This window comes from Plecotus auritus (genome assembly GCF_963455305.1).
Source record: "Plecotus auritus genome assembly, chromosome: 3".
NCBI classification, from domain to species: Eukaryota; Metazoa; Chordata; class Mammalia; order Chiroptera; family Vespertilionidae; genus Plecotus; species Plecotus auritus.
In genome coordinates this window covers 207,384,280-207,409,253 of record NC_137772.1, presented here as the reverse complement: position 1 = coordinate 207,409,253, position 24,974 = coordinate 207,384,280, and the positions used below count along the sequence as shown (strand labels likewise).

The following is a 24,974-nucleotide window of genomic DNA, read 5'->3' as shown; positions in this document are numbered from 1 at the left end:
TGTATCATAAATGAGCTATTGAATGGCTAAGCTATTTCTACAGCTGTCAAATGAAGTCTTGTTTTTAGTGGAAAAAGACAACTGTGGTTTTAAAAGCTATGACTTGTAAGAATGATGGAGCAAGGTTATGAAATTTTTGTGAAAATATTTTTTCCCACATCATGACTGATATAAGTAAAAATGTTACACATTTTATTTAATTAAGGTTTCATGGTGAGTTTGATTTTAATTGATTAATGGTGAGATCACAAAAGCAAGTTTAAAAACCCTCTTTAAGAGAACAGATGTTATTTGTTTTGTGAGCTTGGGGTTACTTTTAGTTTTGTGCTATCTCTTATTTAATCTTAAAGCTGTTTCCTCTTTTTTAAATTAGAAAATCTTCATTATTTAAATGATACACATTACCTTATAATAGTAAACCTTTAGTAATTATGGATTCATTGAAAGGTAAATAGCTTGTTCAGGGTCCAAAAGTCAGGACTAAAGTCAAAGAAAGAACATAGATTTCATATTCTTTGTCCTATGCCTTTTCTCCCATTGATTCAAAGTCTTCTCTTCCACCAAGCCTGAGCTGAAGTCCTCCAGTCCCTTTGAAGCCTGATTACTGAAGAACTGATTACTCCAGTTCTCCTTGACCTTAATATCAGTGCAGTGTGACTTAGTAAATTCTTATTTGATGCCTTGTGAATTTGGTGATATTCATACTATTTGAATATTTAGTTCTTAATTTAATAAACTTTTTGAGGTCAAAGAGTGAATCTTTTACTAATAATTTAGTGCACCCCAATATATCTGGGTCCATTTTGGATGCCATAGACGCTGTTCAGGAAATAATTTTGGTTGGTTTTAAGCTAGATTTACAGCACCCTTTAATCAAAACATCGTTAGCCTAAAGGACAACATTGAGAGAAAATTTTAGAGAGTTCTCTTCTAAATGAAAGACACACCCAGAGAGGTGAAGTGTCCTTCCTAAGGACATTTAGTATGAGTTGAAGCACCTATGATCATTTAAGCCTAAGGAAACATAGGGGTTGATACTAAGGGTTTGTTTAATTTTTATTTAAAATTCTGATTTCCAATACTCATCTTTTGTGATATTCTAGTTGCTCCCTACTTTTGTACGATATTTCTGCTATCCAAGTGCCCCTGTCTATTCACTTAGATTTTTAAAAATTGGATTTTAAGTCTAAAGTTTGCATCTATTTAAACATGTTAATTAACTCAGTCTTCATCTTTGGATAAATAAGCTCAATGATTTAATCCTTGGAACTTGTGAGGTAAGTACTTTTATTTCCATTTTAGAATTTGGAGTAATTTCAAGTGCACAGAATATACTGGAGCAGAGAGGAGGAGTGAGAGACTATTTGAGGCACCCCCTGACAACTTTAATTTATTAATGAGTTTAAGGCAGAGAAGGGGAAGGATTCCTGTCTGACTCAGTGTAAGTAGATTTGTGCTGCTTGGTTTCTTGGGAGGGGAAGATTGAGAAATACAGAGATGAAGCAGATAAGATAGGATAGTTGCTTTTGGAATCTTCTTAGAAAAAGGTGAGTGGAAATTCCCAGACAGCAGTTGTGCGAATACAATTCAAACAACCATCCTATTGTCTTGCATGTTTTTTTCAGGACATAATTTGTGTTTTATTATTGAGTGTTTTACTTAGGCTACCGATTTCTTCATTGTATTAAAAACTTGTCTTTTTTTTTTTCAAGTCAACCCAGAATAGGATCAAAGAAAAAGTATATGTTGTGTAATGGAATGCTTAGATTAGAATTCTAAAAGCAAACCAAAAAAGTAAATTTAAGCAGAAAAACTTACAAATTTTACCTTTATATTGGCTACTCAAGGCCAGTTGATCTAGTCAGATCTTTAAAATGTGTGGGACCCAGAACCTATTTGGATTTAGGAGAAATGGAAATCTTAGGGCAAGATTGAGGAAGCAATGAAAGAAAATAGACACTGTTGTCTACCACTGCTTATTTCCTTCTTCTTTCTCATCTCTTCAGGGTAAAGACTGTCTTATTATCCTAATTTAGTGTCTGGCATAGAGTCTGGCACATTAACAGAGACCCGGTAAACTGAAAGGCTTAGGGAAACAAACATTGTTCCTGTTTATAAGGTTGAGAAGCCCTATGCAGCGGTGCCAACAAATGTTGGATGGATGAATGAATGAATTGCTTTTAAGAATCAAAACAATCTCCAGTTACATAGGCACAAAACTGTGGAAAGGACTCTGAAATTATTTCCCTTTCCTCATCTTTGCTCCCTGGTAGGATCTGCTGACCAGTTTTCGCCTGCCTCTGCTTCCTGCTCTTTCCATTTCCCGTGTTATGCTCCGGGCCAGGCCTTTCTGACCTCATGCCTGGTTATGGAAATATCTTCCTATTGATCATGCTACCTCTTATCACTCCCCCAGGTAGCCTGACACATCATCACTTCATTTCTCCTCTAGGACACCAGGTGTGTGTGGCTTTTTTGCCATTGAGCAATTCTCTTTGATACCAGCTAAGTGTCATGCAATTTAATTCAATTCTCACACTATCTCCTGAAGATAGTGTCAGATCATACAGATTAAGGGCTGAATCCCACAAGACTGCTCCTTCTCCCAAATTTAAGAGGCCAATTGCATGTTCCAGGTTGTCGCCAACCAACTATTAATCTGGGTCTCCATGACTCCCTCCTTGGGTTTCCTCATTTTCTAGAATGGCTCACAGAGCTCAGGGAAACTTTACATTTACCAGTATATTATAAAAGCATATGATAAAAGATACAGATGAAGATCCAGATGGAATAGATACATAGGGAGGGTATCTGGGAAGGGCAGCCTGGAAGCCTGGAAGCTCACCAAACCCTGTACTCTGGGATTTAGATGGAGGCTTCATTATGCAGACATGATCTGTTATTAACGCCACTTCTACCCCTTCTCCCTTTCCTATGGGATGGAGAGTGGGGCTGAAAGTTCCAATCTGCTAATCATGGCTTGATCCTTCCGGTGACCAGCTTCATCTAGATTAGCTATTCAGCAGCCCATCAAGACTCACCTCTTTAGATCAAAAGATACTCCTGTCACCTAGGAAAGTCCAAGGGATTTAGGAGCTCTGTGTCAGAAGTAGGGTCAAAGACCTATTATTAGAAAAAAAAAGGTGCTCCCAATGCTCTTATTACAAGGCTTTTAGGAGCTCTGTGCCAGGAACTGGGAGCAGATATCTCTATCTCTGTATCTATCTCTGTATCTCTATCTATCTATCTATCTATCTATCTATCTATCTATCTTTTTGCAGACATACTTTTATTCTGCTTATTAGGAAAGTTGAAAACATACTTATCCTACCATAATGGTGGATACATATCATTTTGCATTTGTCCAGACCCATAGAATGTACAATACTAAGAGTGAACCCTTATGTAAACTATGGTTTTGGTGATTATGATGTGTTGATGTAGGATCATCCATTGTAACAAATCTGTTCCAGTAGGAGATGTTGATGGTGGGGTAGACTATGCATGTGTCGGGGCAGGAGGTGTATGGGAAATCTCTATTGCCTTTCAGTTTTGCTGTGAAGGTAAAAATGCTGTAAATATAAGTCCCTATTTTAGAATAGAAAAAAACAAAACCAAAAACTTAACATCCACAGTATAAAGGTTACAGTTTAGAACCCAAAGTGCCCAAACTTTGTTTTCTTTTGCTCTAGTAGGTTTCTTAGTCTCTCCTGAAACCTATCCTTCAAGGCCAGATTCTCTCCTTCATTTATCAGTCACTAACTCAATGAACAAATAATTTATTTATTAGAGACCCAGTGCACAAAATTTGTGCATGGCGGGGGGGTCCCCTCAGCCCAGCCTGGACCCTCTCCAATCTGGGATTCCCTCTCTCAATCTGGGACTGCTGGCTCCTAACTGCTCACCTGCCTGCCTGCCTGATCGCCCCTAACTGACCCCCACTTCAAGCCTGATCACCCCTAATCACCTCTGCCTGCCAGCCTGATTACCCCTAATTGCCCCCGCTGCTGGCCTGGTCATCTCTCACTGCCCCCACTGCTGGCCTGGTCACCCCACGCAGTCTGCTGGTCAGTCGTTTGGTCATCCCTTGCTAACCCCCCCTGCCAGCCTGGTCGCCCCACACAGCCTGCTGCTCAGTTGTTTGGTCGTCCCTCGCTAACCCCCCTGCCGGCCTTGTCGCCCCATGCAGCCTGCTGTTCGTTGTTACTGTGAGGGCGTCATGACCAATTTGCATATTACCCTTTTGTTAGTATAGATAGGGGCTGGCCCTGAGCTGGACACCTGAATACACTGGCAAAGACACAGTGGTGATCCCTGTCCTGATGAGCTTACAATACTCCTCTTTGGGGCCATGCTCAACCTTTCAGACTCCAACCAAGCTCTTCCTATTTTCATTTCCTAAAAGTTATATTGATCTTGTCACTTGTTTGAGTGAGTATATTTTGAGGATTTATTTTTGTAAGGATCACATTTTTTCTTTGAAGGGATCTTTTGTGCCTATTAAAATATGTATTATTAAAAAAATAATAACAATAAAGTTCTTCATCTTCTATCATCCAGAAATGACTATCATATCTTTTTAGAATTTTTGTCTCTTTTAAAAGTGTTATAAATTTTTTCAATAAGTAAAAACCTTTGATTTAGAAAGTTACCACATTGCTGTTGAAACAGGTAGAAACAGTGAGGATCATGGTGGAGAAAATACAATGAAAAATATAATTTAAAAATTTCTCTGAAATACGTTTTCAACTTATTATTTAGGGAAAAATACCACTCCTTTGAACTTTGATTAAATTTGGATCAGGTAGTTTCTTTGCTCTTGTTCAAAATATTTATGTTACATTATGAATGACTTTAACAACATATTATACTAGAGGCCCAGTGCACGGATTTGTGCACTGGTGGGGTCCCTTGGTCTGGCCTGTGCCCTCTCTCAATCTGGGACCCCTCAGGGGATATTGGAGAGCCGGTTTCGGCCTGATCCCCACAGGCCAGGCTGAGGAACCCCACCGGTGCATGAATCTGTGCACCGGGCCTCAAGTATGCATATAAGATCTTTGGTTAATCTCTTCCTGCCCTCCCTCCCCCCCCCCCCCGCCTTCCCTCTGAGATTCATCAGTCTGTTCCATGTTTCCATGCCTGTGTTTTCTGCTCCTGCGTTGAGTGTCTGCCCCCTTGTGGGCAGTGCGTGTCATAGCTACCGGCCGGTCGCTTAGGCTTTTATATAAATAGATTACTTTTTCTGTAATATCTGTGCCTTCAGTCTGGAATGGTATTAACTCCCTCTATGTTTTAGAAATCTAGGATTTCCCATGTTGGTAGAAAATATGATAGTAAAAACATCTGTTCTAGTGTTCTGAAGTTATAAATTTGAACTATGAATAGGCTAATAAGCAGATGGGTAAAAAGATCAGGATCAAATTAATGCATGACTTTTAAAAAACCCTTACTGAGAAACAAAACTTTTGCTGGGTAGGTATTTGTTTTAAAACCCAGGGCTAATTGTTTACATCAAAAGTCATTCTAACACTTTCTCTAGGGCAGAACTTGATGAGAGGTGGGGCTACTAGTATCCTGGACACTAGCCAAGGAATTTAGTTTCTGGGGAACCTAAAGGCCCCGGTATGAGACAGTTCCATCTGTGTAAAATGGGAGACTGATAATATTCAGAATTTTCATTGTAATGACATCAGCCCCTATTCTGTTACAATTCGTTTTTAATTATAGTTGTGAACAAGGTATTGTGAGAGATAGTATTTAATAAATCATATCCCTGGTTTTAATATGAAAAGACTTTTAGGATATAAGAGATAAGCCTGTTCTATTAAATCATAGCTTTTATTTATTTGTTTTTGTTTTTTAAAATTATAGCTTTTAAATGCAAATCTCACTTTCTCTATAGAGCAGGGGTTCTTAACCTTTTTTTGTGCCTGGATCCCTTTGGCAATCTGGTGAAAGCTATGAATGGATCTCTTCTCAGAATAAATTTTTAAATTACAGAAAAAAATACTTAAGACTAAAAGGAAACTTAGTGGGCTGAAATACAATTATTGAAATAATTTTGAAGTGTTAACATAGTGTTACATGTGCTTCTTTAGTAATGCAGTAAATAAGAAGATCTGATGGTGGATCTGATAACTGCCCTGATTTTGAAGTAATGGTGAGAGTAAACAATATTTTGAGATGTCTGCAATAACTGTAATGTGATATAAAACAATATGTGGTTTTTATGATGACAGAGTCACTGGTTATCATTGATGATACTGTGGTTTGTTGCCTGCATTTATAATGAAAGGAAATTCTGTGTTTCACTTAGAGGTTAATGAAAATGTTTGTTTTTGCCTATCCAAGTTGGCAGAATTCTATCCATGGACATTACTACAAAGCCATTTTTTTCTTTCTGATTCTCAGTGTAGATTTGACCCTGCAGAAAGCCAGAAGCCTTTATTGCTGGGCCTTGCCTTGCCAAAGATCAAACAAGCTGACTCTTACTAGAGTTTCCCTCTTAGGGTTTGTCAAAATCCTGGCTCGCATCAGGAACTGTTCCAGTTGGACAAAACTGAAATTTGGTCAAGCTTGAATTCACTTGTTGGTCTTTGGTTATGAAAATATACCTATCTCCCTAAACCTAAATGTGCTCTTCGTTGACCACCAGGGTAGTGAGGACCAAATATGGTTAAGAGCTTCTTTAAGTGGGGCTTGACCGTGCCCAGGTCATTTTTGCACATTTGAGATCCTCACTTGGTAAATTGGCAGCCTTAACCATTGGAAAATGTGTCCAGAAAGAAAAGCATTTGTTTCAACCAAGTCAAAATAATGGACATTTACTTTTGTTGGGAGCTTTTCTATGGCTTTGACTCCCCCAAGAGCATTCTGGATATGCCTCGCCAGTCTGTCCTGCTAATAAGGGACTGAGGAGAAATTCTGTCCTGCGTTAAGAACTCCAGAATTTTTCCATAGGATGAGCCTGGAATCAGGTGTGGTTCTGGAGTTGGTTGTGGTTCTGGAGTCCTCTGGGCATGCCACCTCAGGACCAGGCTTATCGAAGTCTAGGATCGACCTGATGGTTATGCCCTCCCAGCTGAGGTCCAAGTCCAGCCTGCACTCTGCTCACCCTATTGGGTGCCTGGGTGAGAGGCTGCATCAGCCCATGAAAAGTGGCTTTTTCTGTTTCACAGAAAGGCTTCACCTGCTTTCCAAAACATGAATCTGTGAGTCTAAGAGCCCAGAAAAGTCACTTTCTAACTTTATATAAGCATCATTTATGTATAAGAGGAAGCCCTGGGCCACAAATTAGGGACCAGGACTGAACTAATATTCAAGGAATGAAAGAATTAGAGCACGGGACCAGAGCACCTTTTATTTTTGTTTGTTTGTTTGTTTGTTTGTTTGTTTGTTTTAAAAAAACAAATTTTAAAAATATTTAATGTTTTTTGTTGATTTTTACAGAGAGAGGACAGAGTGGGAGAGAGAAACATCATTGTGAGAGAGAAACATCAATTGGTTGCCTCCCATATGGGCCCCAACCTGGAATTGAACCCACAACCTGGGCATATGCCCTGATGGGTAATTAAAGGACCTGTTGGTGCATAGGATGATGAGGCCAACTAACTGAGCCTCACCAGTCAGGGCAATGCATCTTAGAATTTAAAAATATATATATATGCTTCATGATTGTTTAGAATGAGAATCATTACAGCTTTTTTTAATCTGGTCTAGCCTTCTTCTTCTGTGTATGAGGATACTGACACAGAAATGCTACAAAGCAGAACTTGACCATAGCCCCATGCCTCTGTTAGGCATGGCTGGACTAATAAGAGAACAAGAAGCTGCCTTCTCGCTCCCAACAAGGGCTCTTGACCACTTCACCAACCTGCTTTGAATATGGCACTATGTCTTACAGCTAGACAATTGATCCTTATTTGGGGTATTTAAAATAATCGATACTTTATTTCACAAGTCAGGATAATTTTTTATTTGCTTCTTTGAAAATTTGAAATTTTGGCAGACAGGCTTATTGATCAGAATTAATGGACCTTTAGATCCCATAATTCTGTATGTGTTGCTGATATCATTACATATTTAAAGAGGAAAGAAGAAATCTGGATAATACAAAGCAAGACATGTCCTCAAATTTGAAATAACTGACTTTGGAATGTTACCCGTCCTGTATGCTCATTTCCTCTGTGCTCTGCCATTCCCATTTCACAGCACACAGTCCAGGAATCTGGGCATTGTTGAAGTAAAAAGTCCCAGATTCCCACAGATGACTCATGTTTAGGAAAGGTTCACTGTACTGAATAGCTTTCTGCTATAAGTTAATTATTCACTGACTGTGTAATTAGGGGCGGTAGGGCTTACTAGGAGCCCTTATATTAGAAAACTTAGACCTGGGACAAGATACAGTATTTGTTGGGTCCTTAGAAATGAGAACAAAATTAAACTTGCATGTTCCTTGAGGTTGCCCATGGTGATAATGGGGGTTATTTAACTTTTATTAATCAATGATGCCACCTGGTGGCCAGAAAGTACATTTTATGGTGCCCATGCATGCTACACCAACCTTTCTTTCTTTGAAAGAATTAACCTCAGTAGCATTTGAGGCATTTTTATTAGCGAAGTTTTGAAAATGCTTAGTTTGGTTTGGCAGAAGCAGGGAAGTGCCATAGACTAATACACGTCTAATATGGCAAATAGAATAGATTACTCTGCTCTCCTCATTTTTTAAAACTCCTGTACAAGGTCCTAAATGGTATGCAGTAAACAATTTCCTATGACCAATACAGGTGTGTCTGTCTGGCCTCCTTTTCTGGGTTTCACCTGGAGTGTAACAGTCACTGGGGAAGCTGGTGGTTTCTGTGCTCCTCCTGTCTGACTCAGGGCAATCAATCATGTTCTAATTCTGCAGCTGAGGCACCGAGTGATTCTTCACTGAGGGCGATCATAGTCTGGTCTTCCTTGAAAAGGTGAAAGTTCTCACAAGGATGTACTGTCACAAGATGCCCTGAAAATACAGATGGATGGATGGATATGTTGGAAAGTTGAATTTTTAAAGTTTAATCTTGGAACATTGAATTTTAAGATGCTTTTTAAAAAATTCGCAAAGAGAGTAAGCCTAACCCCATTACCTCCTTGATTAATAGCATGATTTTGTAACATTTTAGTGGTGGGTTTTCTCTTCAGTCGATTTGTGTTTCCACTCTGTTCCTGAAGTTCAGGTTGGCGGACGGCAGCTGAGTTTGAGTACAAGGAAAGAAAGTGCAGCTCAGAAGCGTATCAGGCTCAGCACAGTGATTCTGAGGTCAGGATTTCCTAATACAGACATCGTCCAGCCGCCTCTCTTGGTTTAGAGAAATGTCTGAGTTCTGTATTAAAGAACAAAGCATTGAAGACACAATAGGAATTTGTCTTGAATCAGATACTTAGGTAAATCTGCTGTCCTTTCCACACCCTTTAGCGACCTCGAGGCTTTAAGGACTGTCGCTTTTGATTAATGAGGTAGCTGGGATGTTGAGAACATCTAAGAAAACAACTAAATGTTTTTCCCCAACCCTATCATTCTCATGGAGAAGTTGACTATTTAGACTCACCAAACATGGCTTATATAGGGAATTCATTCTGAGTGGAGTCAGAGTGAGATTAAGTTAATTTTCATTTCCAGGAAAAGCTAAGTGTTAATGTGTAATCAGCGTATTTTGTTAATTTTTGTGGTTTTCTTATTTGATTGGAAGCATACTCTCCAACTTAAGATGTAAATTGCTAGGATAGAACCTACACACGGTGCATGGAAACTGAATGTCGTCATCCACAGTGTGGCTTCCTGCCAGTGCTGCATGTCTAGACTCACACAGGTTCTTGGATCACTGCCTCAAAGATGCACAGAATTTCAACACTTGGGTGTGTGTGTTTATGTCATGTAGTACGTTTGAAAAGCTGGCACTAGCACCCAAGTTTCCCTTTGTGCCTTTCAGCATGATTTCATAAAACACTGGGATGAAATATGATATAGTCCATGATATTGTTAATGGAGGTTGATTCTGATAAAAATGCATTCAGTCTCTTAACATGCCTTTCCTCCTTTCATTTTCTCAACTCCCACTGCCATTAGGATTGGTTTCAGCCTTCATTGCTGTTTACCTAAACTAAGACAGTTCTGTCCAAGAAAAATCATTTAAAAAAATTCTAAGCATTTGTTGTCCCTTGTGCAAAAGTCCTGGATAAGTGCTATGAGAGATAGAAAGATGAATCAGATGTGGGTCCTGCCCACAAGGAGCTTTGAGTCAAATGAAAACAAAAATGATTAAAGGCATAAAATGAGTAACTGTCATGTAATGTATTATTCAAAGGGAGAGAATATTTCCTTTAAGTGGAAAGTTTAGTAGGAGACGAGGAATTTGAAATGAGCCTTGAAGAATATGAGGAGAATTTTTATATGCAGAGACAGAGGAAGGATTCAGAAAAAGGGAACATTAGAGATGAAAAGTATGGAGTCAGAGAACACATGGGCAGCGTTTAAGGAATTGTGCAGAATCAAACTTTGGTAAGAACAAAGGGCCTGTGTTGGGCAGTAAGTAGCAAGAGAGAAAATCAGAAAGTCAACAGGGATCATGTAGTAGGGGACTTTAAATTCTAGGGAATGGAATTTATTTTAATTTGATAGATAAGGAGAAGCCATCCAACATTTCTCAACAGACAAGAGAGTATTACCTCAAAATCCTATTACATTCCTTTTGGTTAAAGATTTATTAACTACAACCTATTGCCTTAATTTCTTTCCATATTTTAAGAACCACCATAAATTATGTCGCTCATTTACAGACCATTTTCATCTAGATCAGCTTTCTCAACTGCAGCCGTGTTGACATTTTGGGTCAGATAATTCTTTGTTGTGGGGCTGCCCTGTGCATTTGTAGGATGTTTAGCAGCACCCCTGGCCTCTAATCAATAGATGCCAGGGACCCCTTTTTCCCCAGTTGTAACAATCAGAAATATCTCCAGACATTTCCAAATGACCCCTATGAGCCAAATTCACCCCCATTTGAAAGCCACTGGTCTAGTGTATTGCATTCTTCTGGTGTTCTGATGTTGTTAGACTTTGATAGACAAACCTAAGAGTCCCTTAGGCATTCAACCTGTTAACGCTTGGAATTTTGTATTAAATGTACATCTGATCTTGAGGTTAAAGTATTTCATGTGTAAAACACCTGAACTGGGCATCGGGAGACCTGGATTCCAGTCCTGGCTCTGCACAAAGAGGTTGTGTGACTCGGGCGAGACCCTGTACTCAGCAACCTGGTTCCTCATCTCTAAGATGACTGGTGTGACCTGAGGCTCTTTTCAGCTCTCATTCTGTGTCCTGATTTCAAATTGTTCTCAGGGCTTTATTCTTTCACACTTTAGAAAGTTAGCACAAATTGGACCAGCATGTATCTTAACCAACAAGAATGACTGAAGTATTTAATAAAAAAGACAAGTGTTTTTCCCCTTACTGCTTTATTGCACTAAATACTATCATTTTTTTCCATTTCTAGATTATTTGAAAAATCTTTTAGAAGATTCTGGAGATTACAGAGACACTCAAGGTAAAAACTTTTGTGGTTTTATATATTGTAGAAGTTTTTATATTATGTTTATTTGGGCCGAGAAATTAAAAATATGACAAAACTCTTATTTATAAGAAATGTTTTCTTTTTCTCAAAAACACTGTTTTGGACAGGTTAAAATAGAACTAGATAAAGTGGTACAGTGGAGCTGGATGTGGGTAATAGTATAGGGACAAGCGCGGCCCAGGGTGAGCTGGCCATGGGAGCCAGCCTCCTGAGAGAGTCACCCAGCATGCTGGGTCAGGGAGCTCCATCCTCCTGTGCTAAGTCACCCTTGCCAGATGTCATTTCTCCTTCTCTAGATGCCCACTGCTTTCAAAGCAGGGGTTGAACCAGTTAATCTGCATTTAAAATCATGAGTTCATGAGGTGACCAAACTACACAAATCAGGGATAACATCAAAAATAGCATATAGTTCTGGGACTGTGGAATGATGGGCAGTAGCCTTACCCCACCCTCTAACCCTGATGTCCAGTGGTACTTAAGGGGAGGAGTCCATTACAGTACAATGGACTCATTGATATTCATGGGATAATCCAGTGTGTGTGTGTGTGTGTGTGTGTGTGTGTGTGTGTGTGTGTGTGTGTTTCTCTCTTACACACACACACACACATACACATACACACATACACATACACACACACAAACACAGGATTACTTATGTTACTTCTGGTGTTTCTTTCTGCTTATCCCCATTTCTTTCAATGTCATAAGTATATCCCTCATTCTGATTGGCAGAAACATATTAAACAGGTCCATGTCCATCCCATTACTTTTATGAATTTTTATCATATTCCTGTGTTATCTTTTACATTTCCCTGATTATAAAGCCGAACAGGTTTTTAACCTATTTTGTAGAGATTCTTATTCATTCTCTTAATTATTTCACTTCTCCTTCTCTAACATCTTCTATTTGCAAGTGTTATGCTTTTAAAGGTGCTTTTTTTTTTTTTAAAGGAAAAGTTTGGAGTGGGAACTATGACATGCGTCTTGCATTCAGTGAACATACCTAGTTGAAGAAAAAAGCCTGCCCAGCAGACAGAGAAAGAGTAGAGAGCTGTAAATTTAGGATGCACTGAACAGTACAGAATCCTTTGGAAGAGGGAGAAAAGTGTGAAGGTTGAAGAGGCAGAGCTCTGCGTAGAGAGTAGTGGGGCTGGAGAGGAGTTGAAGGGTAGGCAGAGCAAGAGTGGGCATTCCACATCAGAATCTCTCTCATGAAAATAAAAATTTTAAACAAATCTTAACAAATAGGGCCTCAAGAAAACATCTCTTCCAGGGCCTCTGCCCTCAAAGACAGTGAATTATTACCTCCATTCTACAGATAAAACAAATACAGGGCCAGAGATTAAAGAGCTTGTTTAAAGGAAAATTACACACTTGAGCAAAAACTGAATTAAAATAAGCAGTGAATAGTGAAGTGCACTGTATGACCAGATGTACCACAGTAAAATGGTGAGCAGTTGTAAATGAGGTTGCCAAGGGTGAGGGAAAATATGACAGCTATACCTTTGGAAGGCAGGCAGAAGAGTTAAAGTAACAGAGTCACCAGGGCCTCTTAAAGGGATGACCTGGGGAGTAGAATTACAGACTGGGTGGGAGAATGCAGAGTTTGGAATTCAGGTGTCCAGACAACAACAGCTTTATCCTTTCACCCAAAAGCTTCTCTCCCTGCCCACTTGCCCTTCAAGCAGCCAGAAAGCAGGGGTTGTGCCCAGGACCATCTCCTGAATATCTGGGGTGATGAGTGCCAGGTACAATACAGTATGATTTATGGTTGGGGGAAGTACTGCTTTCCTTTAATAATGGTGATAGTAGTGAGTTTATATTTAAAGAATATAGAAACCCCCAGGATTGATACCAGAAAGAGAATCTCTTGGTAGGTTATAGCAGTTGGACCAAAAATCCTCAACCCCTTTCCAATAATTGATCTTTTGTGTATTTTTTCATTGTCCTTTTGTTGATGATACTGTTCCTGCTACACCAGCCTCAGGAAGGCATATTCCCTTTTTAACACTACCAGTTTTTCTCAGTGGGAATCCTATGGTTATATTGTCTGAAATAACCTTTGTGTGGGTTTCTAATTAGGAGTACAGAAGGTTTAGCATCCCTGGCTCCTACCCTCTAAAGGCTAGAGGACCTTCCCAGTCATGTGACAACCAAAAATTGTCCTTACACATGTCCAAATGTCCCTTGGGGAACACTACTGTCTTGGGTTGAGAAAACTGTAGCCCCAAAGGAGATAAAGTTCAGACTTCTTTTTATATCTAGTTACAAAGCTGATAAGACTGGAGCAGTCAAAATCACTTTGCTAACGACAAGGGGTTAATAAAAAGAATGAAATACAGATGAAGTTAAATAACCCAGCTTACAAAGTAATGCATGCAATTTCCTAAGGTCTAGTATGCTTGCATGTGACATTTTTCCTATTGGGATCAGACTTAAGAGAAGGCAGCTGAGCCCTAGCTGGTTTGGTTCAGTGGATAGAGCGTTGGCCTGCGGACTGAAAGGTGCCGGGTTCAATTCGGTCAGGGGCACATGGCCAGGTTGTAGACTCGGTCCCCAGTAGGGGGCATGTAGGAGGCAGCCGATGAATGATTCTCTCTCATGATTGATGGTTTCTCTCTCTCTCTCTCTCTCTCTCTCTCTCTCTCTCTCTCTCTCTCTCTCCCTTCTTCTCTGAAATCAATAAAAATATGTTAAAAAAAAAAAAAAAGAAGGCAGCTGAGCCCTGACCCTCTTACATAATTGCTTCTTGTAGTTCTGGTTTCCTGTCCCAGGATCCCTCATCTCCCGAGGCAGTCTATACTAGAATGGTTCTTAGCTTCCAGGTGAAATCCTATCCATATCCTTGTAAACTTCAAAAGGATAATCAAGTTGCAGCACAAAACAACCCTGACATTCATACATTGATACACATGTTATATCATGTCTCTTAAAAAAAAAAAATTATTGATTTCAGAGAGGAAGAGAGAGATAGAAACAGCAATGATGTGAGAGAAACATTGATCAGCTGCCTCCTGCACACCCCCTACTGGGGACTGAGCCTGCAACCTGGGAATGTACCTTGACTGGAATTGAACCCGGGACCCTTCAGTCTGCAGGCCAACGCTCTAGCCACTGAGCCAAACTGGCTAGGGTGGTATATCATGTCTCTTTAGAGTCTTTCTCTGGTTCATTTTTTCCCCCTCAAGTTCTCTATTTTGCCTGTTCCATGCCCTCATTGAACCTCATCATCCATATTTTTGCCTACTCCCAGTTATCCAAGATCCTGTAGTAGTTGGTTGCTGTAAACTAGCCATCTTGTTGCCTGGAATTGCTTCATGTTGCAATTCATTGGTAATGACCAAATACCCCTTCTGTTCCTGCATATTTTAGATGCCCTTGCTGTTGTTATAGAGGTAGCCAACCACGCCAATGACACCATGAAGCAAGGAGTAAGTATCTGATTTCAGTGGCTGTGTGCTATTGAACCTGGGAGCCAGGCCTTCATATGCTCTGCGTTCTCTTTCTGTAGGACAACTTCCAAAAACTTATGCAAATTCAGTACAGCTTAAATGGACACCATGAAATCGTGCAGCCTGGACGGGTGAGTGTTTAAGACTACTTTAGGCAAATTTAATCTAATGCTTTTAGGCACAGTTTGTAACTACTTTTCATTTCAGTTATGAAAATAGGTTATTTGTTATTGTTACTCTTCATTGACCCAGTTTGGGTCAACTAAGTTCATTCTACCCATTCTAAACATTCATGACTTAAGTCACTTAAGAACTCCGATTTGATTAGGAAAATGGCAAGGGACCCCACCGAGTCTCTGATTGAATAGGATCATTTTATTGTGTAATACTAGCTGACCTCATACAACTTTAAAGACAATTTCATTAAAATCTTTCATGTCAGAGAGGATTATGAGGGGAAGGAGAAAATTGGTATTTTGTTGCAGCTAATAGAGCACAAAAATGGCCTAGGGAACGAATTCAGGGAAATTACAAAATGCAATTATCAGGATGTTGGCTATGCCTTGGGATAAAGTACACACTGGGTCAATTACATTTCAGACCACATAGTACCCCTGGGGCCAATATTGGATTTATGAAACTGCAGCCTTGTCCAATTCCTAAATGACTTAGAGGGTTTAGAAAGAAACCATGACTTTAAAAAGTCACAAGGAAAATAATGTCCGCCCAGCTCTCAGAGAAAAAAATCTGGGGAAAGAAAGTTGAAAAGGAAATTATATGTATATTGTTGTGTTGTGATGGTAGGACTAAATGGGTGTTTGTTTGGATGAATCAGGTTTTTCTTAAAGAAGGAACTCTGATGAAGCTGTCTCGGAAAGACATGCAGCCCCGAGTGTTCTTCCTGGTAAGTGGCTGTGTGTGTTCCTGATGATCCCCAGGCAGGCATAATTGCTTAATCAAAGGAGACATTTGTACATTAGTACATTCAAATAGCAGTTTTAGTAGGATCTTTGACTGACTGTAATGCTTCTTTGCATTTCAAGTATAGGAAACAAAAATGCATAACCAGAAAATTATTTTCTTTTTGAATTTAGTTTATTTCATTTTTAATTTGGAAAAATTGATTCAATCGATTATTTAGGCAGATTATAATGCCTTAGTGGGATTTATAATTCAGAAACCATTAAATCTGTCTACAGAACTTGGAAAGGAAGCACATTTTTTCACAATTGCCTTTTTAATATTTTAATAAAACATTCTGGGTGGTTTTAGTTTCTGTAAGCAGAACATAAGTATTTATTCAGAGAGCTTTTAAAGAAATAATAATATTAGCTTTTAAAGAGCTAATAAAGAAGTAATGTTTTATTTATTTCTGTGTCTTATCAATAACTTTGTAGATGAAATTTGTTCTTTTACTTCATCCTATGAAATGTTTCTACTTTCAGTTTAATGATGCCCTATTGTATACAACACCGGTACAGTCTGGGATGTATAAACTGAACAACATGCTCTCATTGGCTGGAATGAAGGTCTGTGCATCTATCGGAAGGTTTTGTTTTAACCTAAATATATTTAGAGAAAATTCCCTAAGATAATTATCTTTAACTTTTTATTCTCCATGTATTACTGTTCATGTATTCATTTAATCATTCATGTTGTCATTTGCTCACTCATACATTAATTTATTCATAACATATTTATTGAGAATGACTATAGACAACATGGCAATAGGTTTGGTGGAAAATATAAAGATAAATGAAAGCATGATTCTTTTTGTCTCTGCTCCTATGCCAGTCTCCCCAGGAGCTCAGCAATTAATAGGAAGGATAATACACTATGCATAAACACTTATAAAATAGACAATAATTAATATCACTGTAAAGGCACAGTTAAAGTTTTTGGTTGGGAGTGCAGCTTTTGGTGGGACATGGTGGAGGTATTGATGGCAGCTAGGAAAGAGTGGAATTGGGGAAGTCTTTTTGGAGAAAGAACCAAGAATAGGTCACATTTGGCCATGCTAAGATGTGGGGAAAGGCATTCCAGGTAGGGGAATAGTGTGAGCAAAGGCCTGAAGGTGGGAAAGTTGCGCCTTTGTGTACATAGGTATTTATTTTAATTTTATTTAAATATATATATATATATATATATATATATATATATATACATATATATATATTTTCTTTTTCTTTCTTTATTTATTAAGATATTACATATGTGTCCTCCCCCCATTTCCCCCCCCCCACTCATGCCCTAACCCCCATAGTGTCTGTGTCCATTGGTTATGCTTATATGCACGCATACAAGTCCTTTGGTTGATCTCCCTCTCGTTCTCCCACCCTCCCCTGCCTTCCCTTTGAGGTTTGACAGTCTGATCGATGATTCTCTGTCTCTAGATCTATTTTTGTTCATCAGTTTATGTTGTTCATTATGTTCCACAAATGAGTGAGACCATGTGATATTTATCTTTCTCCAACTGACTTATTTTGCTTAGCCTAATGCTCTCCAGGTCCATCCATGCTGTTGCAAATGGTAGGAGTTCCTTCCTTTTTATAGCAGCGTAGTATTCCATTGTGTAAATGTACCACCATTTTTTAATCCACTCATCTACTGATGGGCACTTTGGCTGTTTCCAGATCTTAGCTATTGTAAATTGTGCTGCTATGAACATTGGGGTGCATATATCTTTTCTGATTGGTGTGTCTAGTTTCTTGGGATATATTCCTAGAAGTGGAATCACTGAGTCAAATGGGAATTCCATTTTTAGTTTTTTGAGGAAACTCCATACTTAAATATATTTTTATTTATTTCAGAGAAGAAGGGAGAGGGAGAGAGAGATAGAAACATCAATGATGAGAGAGAATGACTGATCGGTTGCCTCCTGTATGCCCCACACTGGGGATTGAGCCTGCAACCTGGGCATGTGTCCTGATCGGGAATTGAACTGTGACCTCTTGGTTCATAGGTCAGTGCTCAACCACTGAGTCACACTAGTTGGGCTTCTGCCAAGTCGGGGCACGTGCCTGGGTTGCAGGCTCAATCCCAGTGTGGGGTGAGCAGGAGGCAGCTGATCAGTGATTCTTTCTCATCATTAATGTTTCTCTCTCTCACTCTCCCCCTCCCTCTCCCTTCCTCTCTGAAATCAATAAAAATATATTTAATAAAATAAAAATAAATTCATCTGTAGCTGAGAGTAGGTGAGGTAAAGCAGTGATAGATAAAGCTGGAAATAAACGAAGGTTGGTGGTGGATGTCAGCAGCTGGGTCACTGGGCAATTTTAACTGTGCTTCAGAGATGAGGTTTTCAATAAGATGAGTTTGCTCAAATTGTTTTGCTTTCTTCCAGGTAAAAAAACCTACCCAAGAAGCATATCAGAATGAACTACAGATTGAGAGTGTAGAACGTTCCTTCATTCTCTCAGCCAGGTAAACTTAAAAACTCTATAGATGAGCATTTGCCAGTATTATAGGGTCTCCGCCATCTCCACCCTTTTTTTACATTTAAGTTAACTACTAGACTTATTGTTTCCCCCTTCTTTTCTTTCTGAATACCATGCAGGTATCTCATGGTTTACCATGTAGACGAAATGTCTGAGAGTGAATGAATGCAACAAAGTGCTAGAAGCACACAGATAAATAACGTTCCTCTGAATAGAATAATAATGCAGAAAAATGCTTTGCTGATCATTTTTTAAAGTGAATATTTCAACACATTTTTAAAAACAAAGAAGGTGATAGGATTAGCCAAAGAATATATATATGCATAACCCATAGACACAGACCACAGTGTGTAGATGGCCAGAGGGAAGGAGGGGTCAAATGCAGCAGGGAGTTGGGCAAAGGGGGAGGAAATGAGGATATCTGTAATAGTGTCAACAGTAAAAATAAAGTAAAAATAAATAAATAAATTAATTAATTAATGAAAACATCTAGTGCTTTGAATCTTTTACTAGAAGTTTTCACCTAACATTGAAAGGACATAAATCTACGTGATAGGTGCCAGCTCACTAAAGAGGAGGACGACTAAGTTGCAGAAAAGTTGAGTTTCTATCTTAAAGATGTATAACTGGCAGAGTCACAATACAAATAGAAGTTTTTTGCTTTTAAATCTGTTGTTATTTATGATACCACATTGCCTTAACTAGAACCTTGGGTGCTTATGTATAAGTAAAGCTGTAATACCATATGTGAATAAAGTCCTAAAGAAAATCTGAGGCTGTATAAACAGAAATACACATGGTTGAGTTACTGGCCAAGCGGCAGAAGTGGGTGTTGGGCAGGGTTTGACAGGTGAAGGGAGGGATAGCCGCCACAGGGTGCTCTACGGCCGGGTCTGGACAGTGAGTCTGGGCAGCTCTCAGACCACCAACATTTGATGTAATAAAAGTGGTAGCCTTTACGCTGTACCAGGCACTATCCTAAGCACTTTCTGTGCATTAATTCATTAAATCTTCACAACAGCCTTCAAGGTAAGTGACGACTACTACACCCATTTGATGGTGAGAAAAGGCACCCAGCTATCAGGTTATCAGGGCCAGGATTTAGGGCCAGGATTTGGACCCAGGCAGCCTGCTCACAGCTGTGTCAAAATCACTGAAATCAGTTAGGGTCTTAGTAGCAGCTTGAGTCGTAACTGGAACCATTTATTTTTCTGCATTAGGCATGGTTGTAAAGGTTTTATATTTATTTTCTCTTTTAATTTCTATGATAACTAGTGGAGTTTGTATTGTCTTGATCTTCCGTATAAGGAAAATGGAGCCTGAAAACATGTCCAAGTTTACATAACTAGTAAGCAGTGGACTAAAATGTGAACCTAGGTGTATCTGACACTAAATTTATGCTTTTAACCATAATAATATTGCCTATGCCACATGTCAGGGACTCAGACCAAAATCAGAGGAGTACAAGAGCAGCTAGCTCCCTAAGTCCTGTCACTTTTCTGAAAGGGAATGGCCACTGCTGCCGGACACCAGATGTCAGGATGACAGGAGAAGATAAATACCTCTTTTCAGGATTTGTCAGATGCTTCCCAGTTTCAGCCTGCACTGTGAACTTCTCTCCCCCACTCCCTCCCTCCCTCCTTCTGATCAACCTTCCTTCCCTCCTCCCTTTTTTTTTAAGTTTGAGTAAAAGTGCAAAGAACATCAAGTCCCATTATATCAGACTTCTTGCAAATACTTAAGCTTTGTTCTTAAAATCAAGAAAGTGATTTTCAAAGATCCAAAGAGGAAATGCCTATAGGAAACTCAAAATTTTAATTGTACTTAAGTTTTATAACTGAAAATGTGCTTTGGCAAAACATAATTGTATTTTATTGAAGATTTAACAATTCAGGATGATGGTAAATCTTTCTTTCTTCGGTTTTCTATCAGTTAAATATCTGAGTGTCCATGTTTTCCCAGATTGGCCTCCTAGACTTTAGGAAGGTCATTGGATTTTTCAGTATGATGGAAAACCATCTGAGGGTTTTAAGCTAAGAATTGATCTGGTTTAATTTACATTTTGAAAAGAGCACACTGGCTGCTTTGTAGAAGATAGACCACTGGAGACTAGAGTAGAAGTTGGAAGACCAGATAAGAGGCTATAGATGACGGTGTCTTGGACTAGAATGATATAAAGTGGTCAGAAGCAGGTATAGCCAATAGGATTGCTGATGGATTGAATGGGGGATATGCAGGAGAAATGATAAAAGTGGGAAGTTCTTGACAAAGGTGAAAAACAAGTCTCCAAGGTAGGATTAAGGTGGCATGGGGGAAGGGAAACTAACACACAGTGAATGCCATGCTCTCCTTCTGAATACCCCAACCACAACAAGGCAGGTACTGTATAATGTGTAAAAAGGGATTAAGAAGGCCTCTTGTGATCTGGTTCTTGTCTTCCTCACCAGCCTAATCTCATTCATCCTTCCTGTACCCACCCCCATGAAAGCCTGGCATGCTCATCAGCATGGATCTGCTTATGGTTCTCCATGCACACCAGCCTTCTTCACATTCTTCTGCCTTGCACAGGCTGCCTCCTCCTGGAACTCATCACTTTGTTCCATAAATCATATGAGTTTCTGCCTTGAGCCAGGCATTGGGGATACTGTGGAGAATTAAAATGACCCTTCTCTCCCGAAGCTTATAGTCCATTAGGGAAGACTCACACTTAGCAAATATTAACACAATCAGTAATTATTGTGATTAAGTAGTTCACAGGAAGACTACCAGGAGATATGAGGCTGTAAAACAAGGGACCTTGAACTAGATTTGGCTAAGAATGAGCAGTCAGGGTTAGCTTCCCTAAAGACCTGCTGTGTCTGTTTCATTATGAAGGATAAACAGGAGTTGGATAGCTAGGCACAGAGGAAAGGAAGAGGCTCCCAGTCATTAGGAACAGTGCCAACTAAGGTGGAAAGGAGCGTGGCATATCCAAAGAACTGAAAGGCCAGTGTGGCATGAACGTAGAGAAAGAGAGAGACCCAAGATAAGCCTGGAGAGAGGGAGGTAGGTTCCATAGAACCATCTTGTGGACTTGGGTCTTTAGCCTAAGAACCACAGGAAGCCACTGAAAGGTTTATACAAAAGAATGATGTGATCAGACTGGCATTTTAAAAGGAGTGTCTGGTTGCTGTGTGGAGAATGGTTTGGGAGGGAAATTAAAGGAGATGGCTAATTGGACATAAAGGATGAGAAAGAGAGTGAGCATGAGCTCCAGTTTGTTCATTGTATTGGGTAGTGGTGCCATTCACTGTGACAGGGAACACGGAGGAGCAGCTTTGGGGGAGAGATCAGGAATTTAGTTTCAGATGCACACGTTGAATGTGAGGTGCCTATGAATCATCAAAATGGAGCCATCAAGAGACAGTTTGTGTAAGTATCTGGATGTCAGAAGGAAGCTGGACTAGAGGCATATATTTGGGAATCATTAACTTAGAGATGAGAACCAAAGCCAGGAGACTGAATGAAAGTGCACAGAGAGACTAAAGAGTTCCCTGTCAAACTCCTAGAATTCTTCCAAGCCTATCTTAGTCATCACCTCTGCAAAGTCTTCCCTGTTACTTACAGAAGGTAATGTACTACTTCTGTGTTCTTTATCTACCTTGCATTTATTATATCATATAGTAATTACTTGATTCTGTATCTCACGTCAGTTACATGTAAGCCCTTGTAAGTGAGGTATATTTTTGTACTCAGTTTATGGCTTAGTAGCTGACTCTTAGTAGGTTTCCAGTAAATGTTACTCAAATGAATTCACAATGTGGCCTTTGGACCTTAGAGTAGCATGTCTAGTTACCACAAGTAGTAAATGGTGTAACAAGGCCTAACTCATCAGCAATCCCTTCTATTTGAGTGTTTTTCCTCTTGGAACTTCATCTCAATCAATGGGAAAATTGTACTTATTAAATATCATTTTGCTTTCTGGCAGTGTGCCCATTCCATTATGAAATTTAACTATTTTTTGATCCGAGGAAAATGCTGATTCTTTTGCTAACCATGTTGCAAAAGGAGAGCTAGCATGCCTTCACTCAATGCTGCAGCAAATGTGTGTGGTCTGTGAGAAATGTGTTATCAAGAGCTGGTAAACATTGTTCTGGCAGAAACCCACACAAGAGAGAGCCAGAAACCCACACCAGAGAGGACAGCATATGTGACATGATTTACACAGACAAAATCACATTCCACATGCTCTCAGAGCTCCAGAAAAATCAGACGGCAATTCTCAAATTAGCCATCTGCCTCTCTGCTTTCTGTTACCTCTTCCAATGAAAAAGTGGGGAGGGAGAGAGGAAAGAGGGGTGGGAGTATTTTATGAACATTTGCTTGGAAGCCTGAGCCTATGTTTTTAAAGTGTAGTTCTTCAGAGAACACGAATCCAGGCCAGGGATGACATTGTGCTGAAGGGTTCAACCCTTATTCACACTTGGTCTGATACCAACCTATTTAGTATATAGTCTGTTATCTAAAGCAAATTATCTAACATTTCGAATCCTCAGATTCCTTATCTAACATTTCGAATCCTCAGATTCCTTATCTGTAAATGGTAATGGTGAGTGGTGATGTTGGGATGAGGGTATGGGTAAGACCCAATATATATTTCATGGGGTAGCTTTGAGGAAAAGATATGATGATGACATTTGCAAAGCATTTAACACAGTTGACTGACCTGTAGTAACTGTTAAATAAATGTCAGTTAGTTATGGTAGAATAGTAGAGGTAACTGAGGCAGTTTTTTTTTTAGAGAGAGAGAGAGAGAGACATCAATGATGAGAATCATTGATCTGCTACCTCCTGCATGCCCCCTCCCGGGGATCAAGCCTGCAACCTGGGCATGTGCCCTTGACCGGAATCGAACCCAGGACCCTTCAGTCCACAGACCGATGCTCTATCCACTGAGCCAAACCAGCTAGGTGTTTTGTTTTGCTTTTTTGGTTTGGAGAGATGGGGGTGGTTTCTATTTTATTTTGTTATTGGTATATAATAAAAATTTGAGAAACTAATTTACAATTTTTTATGTGTAACTGGATTTTTACCTTTTAATAGCCATATAAGTGCAAATTCTAAATGGCACTGAAGTTATTAAGTAAGAAGGTACATTTCTAAGAATAGTTATTGTGGGGAAGACTAGTGGTTTTTTGGTATGTCCTTGACCTGTTCTGAGTTCATTGAAGTACAACAAAATATGCCTATTTGTATCATTATTTTTATAGAATTTTTATTATTAAAATATAATTTAAGAATTCAAAGACCATAACCATACACAGGTTTTCAGTGTTTTACTCAGTGTGACACATAACTTCCTTCTACTTTTTATACAAACTTTTATTAATAAAATATTTTAAGTATATTAAGAAGTATACTTAAAATTAGAGTGAATAATATAATGAAACTGCATATTCATCACCCAGACTCAAAAATTGCCCAAGAAGATTCTGCCACATATTTTCCCATTTTCTAAAATATTTTAAAACAAATTATAGATGTCAGGTCATTTTACTCCTATATTGTTTAGTATGCCTCTCTAAGAAAAATACACACTGTCTTACCCAGTCACATTCCCATTATTATGATGGATTTTATTTTCCTAGAGTTTTAAACTTACTATTAAATTCTCTCATTGTCTCTTCACACACACCCCTGAAAGTATGCCTCTCACTCCTGGGTATGCAAAACAAAATGTGCTGATACCAGTGATAATCTGAAATTACTAGAGTTTGGGGAGATGAGGGGTACAAAAGCAAAACAAGAATGCCTTTTTCTGAATAGGCTTTCCCCCTATTTGGCCCATTTCTAAGTAGAATTGAATCATAGCTCCAGATGAACTGAGGGTGGGAACAGGAAACGTGATGCACTGAATACAGGTAGAGGCGCCTTAACAACAACAAGCTATTTCCCTTATTCACCACTCCTTAAATATCTGTTTATGATTTTAAAAAAAGTTTCCTTAACCCCCTGCCCTTCCTAGACAATTTTAGTAGTAGTTACTAAACTGAAAATATTAGTATTCTATGGTATAAATTGAGTTTGAAACTTGATTCCTTGGAATATTTTTAAATTCTAGTATTATACCTGAGGAAACTTCTTGGTTATATAAATAATCATCACAATTCTGAATTGTGTGACTAGCCTAACAAAAAATACCTCCAAAGTTAGGAGACTTCAAAAGCCGCTCAGTATAAAGCAGTACTCTTGGAAGGGAAGACAGCATTGTGTTTGCTCGAATGCCCTGTGTTCTCATGCCTGCTCTGATTATTTGTGCACACAAACCTCAGAGTTGCTGCCTGTGACCAGCATTGTTGGAGGGTGGTGGAATCTGTTGCCATGGGAGAAGGAAAAGAAGTATGAAAAAGGCAAAGGATAAAAGCTGACATCTGGTTGATAGAACCTTCTTTTGCCCCCAACAGTTCTGCCACAGAAAGGGATGAATGGTTAGAAGC

At 39.2% G+C, this 24,974-nt stretch overlaps 1 protein-coding gene across 1 annotated transcript in view; it reads left to right on the top strand.

Annotated features, from left to right (window-relative positions):
• FGD6 (FYVE, RhoGEF and PH domain containing 6) overlaps positions 1–24,974 on the top strand; it is a 121,469-nt gene that overhangs the window by 85,540 nt on the left and 10,955 nt on the right. Inside the window, exons 10-16 of the mRNA XM_080660255.1 lie at positions 11,532–11,582; positions 14,982–15,040; positions 15,121–15,192; positions 15,897–15,965; positions 16,507–16,590; positions 18,405–18,484; positions 24,942–24,972. Coding sequence (XP_080516381.1) covers positions 11,532–11,582; positions 14,982–15,040; positions 15,121–15,192; positions 15,897–15,965; positions 16,507–16,590; positions 18,405–18,484; positions 24,942–24,972 — 446 coding nt within the window. The remainder of the gene's footprint in view (positions 1–11,531; positions 11,583–14,981; positions 15,041–15,120; positions 15,193–15,896; positions 15,966–16,506; positions 16,591–18,404; positions 18,485–24,941; positions 24,973–24,974) is intronic.